The 3,914-nt window shown below is 53.5% G+C and overlaps 2 protein-coding genes across 2 annotated transcripts in view; one reads left to right on the top strand and one right to left on the bottom strand.

Annotated features, from left to right (window-relative positions):
- Positions 1-2,465, top strand: part of LOC107100417 (UV-stimulated scaffold protein A-like) — a 7,733-nt gene extending 5,268 nt beyond the window's left edge. The window contains exons 4-7 of the mRNA XM_015398878.1: positions 318-501; positions 574-676; positions 1,448-1,619; positions 1,702-2,465. Of these exons, the coding sequence (XP_015254364.1) occupies positions 318-501; positions 574-676; positions 1,448-1,619; positions 1,702-1,795 (553 nt within the window). The 3' untranslated portion in view covers positions 1,796-2,465. The remainder of the gene's footprint in view (positions 1-317; positions 502-573; positions 677-1,447; positions 1,620-1,701) is intronic.
- Positions 2,466-2,665: 200 nt separating this feature from the next.
- Positions 2,666-3,733, bottom strand: nkx1-1 (NK1 homeobox 1). The gene has a single exon (XM_015398879.1). The coding sequence runs from the start codon at positions 3,681-3,683 to the stop codon at positions 2,913-2,915; it is 771 nt and encodes a 256-aa protein (XP_015254365.1). The 5' UTR covers positions 3,684-3,733; the 3' UTR covers positions 2,666-2,912.
- Positions 3,734-3,914: the final 181 nt, after the last annotated feature.

Here is a 3,914-nt window from a genome sequence, read left to right as displayed (position 1 = left end):
AAAACTCCCTTTGAACAGGAAGAAACCTCCAGCAGAACCAGGCTCAGTGTGAGCGGCCATCTGCTGAGGCTGACTGGGGTTCAAGGAGTCCCTCTCTCCACCCGAGGGTCTAAAACATGCGGCTGAAGGTCAGAAGGTCTGGTCTAGGGTGTCCTGGTGGACGGATGGACCTCCTTATGTCTGAACAGGATGTCCATTAAGGACGGTCCATGACTGGGACAGGCGTCTCTGTCCTTCCCTAAATGGGTGTTGAATGATAGACCTCCACCCATACCCACAGCCTGCAGGTCAAAGTTCATCTCGCTGTCTGTGTCCAGGTCGGCCTCCCAGCATCAGTTCTGGGTTCCTGCGGAGGTGGAGGAGGAGGTGGAGAGCCAGGAGCTGCTGGCTCAGAGCAGGAGCCGCTATATCTCCTTCCCCGGGAAGTTCGTCCCCGTCAGCCATTTCTGCAGAGCCCCGCTGGGGAACGGCGCCCTGTGCCAGAGACAGGACCGCCTCAAGGTACCAGAACCGCCCTGTAGAACCCTCACCATAGGGGAAAGTTCTGACCCGACTCTGTCTGCCTCCCCCCAGTGCCCGTTCCACGGCCCCATCGTCCCCCGAGACTCAGAGGGACGACCGTGCAGAGAGGAGGACCGGCAGAGGGAGGAGCAGAGGAGGAAGGAGCAGCAGCCTGGTGAGGAGATCCAGCAGAACCGTTATCTGGTTCTGTTCACTGGGAGCGCTTCAGACTAGAACCTCACTGGTTGAGTAGCTAATGGGATGTGATACTGGAAATCCTCCAGTAAACTGGTCAGAACCAGAACCAGAAGATCTCAGTACCTGAAGAGTCATTTGGACCCCAACCTCCAAACGGGTCAGTTCGGTCCAGGTTCTGGTTCTGGAGCTTTAGACTGTGCAGAAGGCAGCTGGTGCCCGGCGCCGACCCGCTCAGAGGAGGAGGAGCTCCATGGTGACAGACAGCAGCAGGTGGGGGCGGGGTGACAGCTGCAGCCTGAATTCAGGAGGAGAGAAGCTGAAGGTCAGAGGTCAGCAGGATCCTGATCTAACCAGCTTCTGAGAGCAGAACCTGAGGCCCGGATGAAGGTCCAGCTGTTTCTGTCCCGGTACCAGCTCTGAGCAGAACCGGGTCCAAATGAGTCCGCCGCCATCTGCTCTGAGTAGAACCGGGTCCAAATGAGTCCGCCGCCGTCTGCTCAAAGCAGAACCAAGTCCAAATGAGCGTCTGCTGCTGGGCTCAGCTCCAAAGCAGAGACGCTTCACAAACAGACCGGAACCGAAGGAACTCTAAGAACCGGTTCAGTAGTGTCGGGCCAGACCTCTGGTGTAGTTCGGGTCCCGGTTGTTTCCATAGAAACCGTCCTGCTAGAGCTATGTGAGATAGATGCAGCTGTAAATAGAGCAGCTGGATGTTGTGACGCTGCATGCTGCCTCTGTTCTGTTGCAGACTGGCGTGATGAGGAGCTGATGCGGGACATCGAGGCAGCCACCGGGGAGGACCTGGGCTCCTCTCGGAACCGCAGAGGGAAGAAGAAGAAGAAGAAGTTCCCCAACCTGAGCGACCTGAAGCAGAGCAGCAACACGGCGCGCTCCAGGCTGCAGAGGAAGGTCTTCAACAAGTACGTATGAAGCAGCAGGAGCTCTGCTCCTCCTCTGTTCTCCACTCCGCTCTGCTGACCAGCTGTGCTCTCCTCTCTGCAGGAGCACCATGCGCAGAGTAGCGGATGTGCTGAGTAAGGCGGACAGGAGGAAACACGACAAGTTCTCCAACCAGTTCAACTACGCCCTCAACTGACCTCCATCCAGCTCCTCCACAACCGGCATAAGGAGCAGAGGAGGAGCACCCAGGATGGGACATGAACAGAACCAGTCAGCTGGACCGTCCCATCAGGAACTGAATGAAGCTCCTCTGACAGGAGGCCCTGAGGAGGACAGAACACTTCCTGTTTAGGCTCCGCCCTAAAGGCTCATCCAGTCACATGACTCTGAGCTCAATAAACTGGATTGAATGAATTCATGAACTAGAACTGTGGTTTACTGAGGTCGGCCATGATGGATGCAGATGCCACCCCCCCCCCCCCCCCCCCCACCACTTTTAAAGAGTAGAAACTTGCTTTGAAGTTAGATCTAGAAATCTAGAAAGGATAAGCTGGGAAAACGTCTTCCGCTATTCAAACCTCTGTCTGTTTTTCTAAAATCCTCCATGGCTGTCACCTCCTCCCCTCGGTCGGTTTCTAAAGATCAGGAGAAACAGAGGAGTCCTCCTGCTGCCGCTGGTGTGTGCTGTCTATGTAGTTTAGTTCTGTTCATTTTAATGTTTTATTTTATTTAACCGTAAATCTGTATTCTAGCAAACTTCAACACTGTTTGCAAACAAGCATCAAGAGTTATATTCATTTTATTTCTTTTTATATTTGTATTGTTCACTGTAAAATTCTTACTGTTGTTTTTAGGAAGACAGTCTTTAGATCCGTTCAGGATCAACAGATGAAAAGAAATAATTAATGTACAATAAATAAATAAAAACAAACAATGTTAAAATGTTCAGCTGCCGACTCATCGATCATACGGGCCGCTACCAGAACCCTCTGTGACACGGAGCAGAAAAAGTCCACAGGCTTAATGATTCGTCTTTAATACCAAAGGACAGCGTCATCCCGGGTTTCCATGGCAACTGGAACAAATATCCTAAATGAGGAAGAGGAGGACCATCACAGGAGGAGTTACAGCAGTACTGACAGTAGATCAAGCCATTCATTACGTCTGAAAGGAACATTCAGGTTTTGTACAGACATGAAATCAACTAAAACAGCATTCAGAGGAGGTGGGAGGAGCTACAACACAGGTGTATGTACAGGTTCAAGTTCAGTCTATCAAAATAATCCTTCACATGGGGGCAGGAAGGAGGCCGCCTACAGGTGTGTGCTGTAGAAGGCGGGCGCAGCGTAGCTCTGGGTCCCCAGCATGAACGGCGACAGGACGTGGCTGGCTGTGAGGAAAGGCAGCTGCACCAGGCTCCCTGCGGGGGGGTGGTGGTGGCCGGCGTAGCCGGCGTGCATGGCCAGGTGGCTGCTGACCGGAGGGGAGGGGCTCAGAGGACTCAGGCTGCCCAGGCCCCCTCCTGATCCTCCTCCGCCAGCCCCCGCTCCTCCTGCGGTGGGGGCCGAGGTGTCAGCTCCTGGGTTCTGCTTCTTCCACTTGGTCCGCCGGTTCTGGAACCAGATCTTGACCTGGGTCTCGGTGAGGGAGAGGGACAGCGCCAGGTTGAGGCGCTCACACACCGACAGGTAGCGCGTGGACTTGAATTTGTTTTCCAGCGCCACCAGCTGCTCGTAGGTGAAGGCAGTTCGAGCTCTGCGGGGCTTCCCAGACTTGGAGTCTGAGCCGGAGCGTTTCCTCTTGGGCTTGCTTCCCTGTCCTGCATTGGTCTGAGCGACCTGAGCGGGGGGGCCTCCTGAGCTGGGGCTCTTTGAGTCTCTGCTGGGGTCAGAGAGGCTGTGCTGACCCAGCTCTCTGTCACCGTTACTGGGAAGAGCAGAGCTGCTCTCCTCGCTGCTGTAGGTCCCATCTGGACCCTCGGAGTCGGGGGTCCCGGATCTGTGGTAGTCCTCTTCTTCTGGGCTCCGGTAAATAAAAGCATCCTCTGAAAAATGCAACAGAACAACAAAACAGTTCAGCTGCATGAAGCTGGATCCTGTCAAAAGGATAAACAATTCAACCAACCATTCAACCAACCAACATTTCAACCAACCAACAATTCAACCAACCAACCATTCATTCAACCAACCATTCAACAAACCAACCAACCATTCATTCAACCAAACAACAGTTCAACCAACCAATAATTCAACCAACCATTCATTCAACCAACCATTCAACAAACCAACCAACCATTCATTCAACCAAACAACAGT

Source organism: Cyprinodon variegatus, unplaced genomic scaffold (assembly GCF_000732505.1).
Source record: "Cyprinodon variegatus isolate N-32 unplaced genomic scaffold, C_variegatus-1.0 Scaffold969, whole genome shotgun sequence".
Taxonomy (NCBI): Eukaryota; Metazoa; Chordata; class Actinopteri; order Cyprinodontiformes; family Cyprinodontidae; genus Cyprinodon; species Cyprinodon variegatus.
Note: the sequence above shows the minus strand (reverse complement) of the source record. Positions and strands in the feature narration are given on the sequence as shown.

What these genes read in the sequence shown, in the direction of transcription:
- nkx1-1 (XM_015398879.1), bottom strand. Translation starts at nt 3,683, where the DNA reads ATGCAGCTGAACTGTTTTGTTGTTCTGTTGCATTTTTCAGAGGATGCT.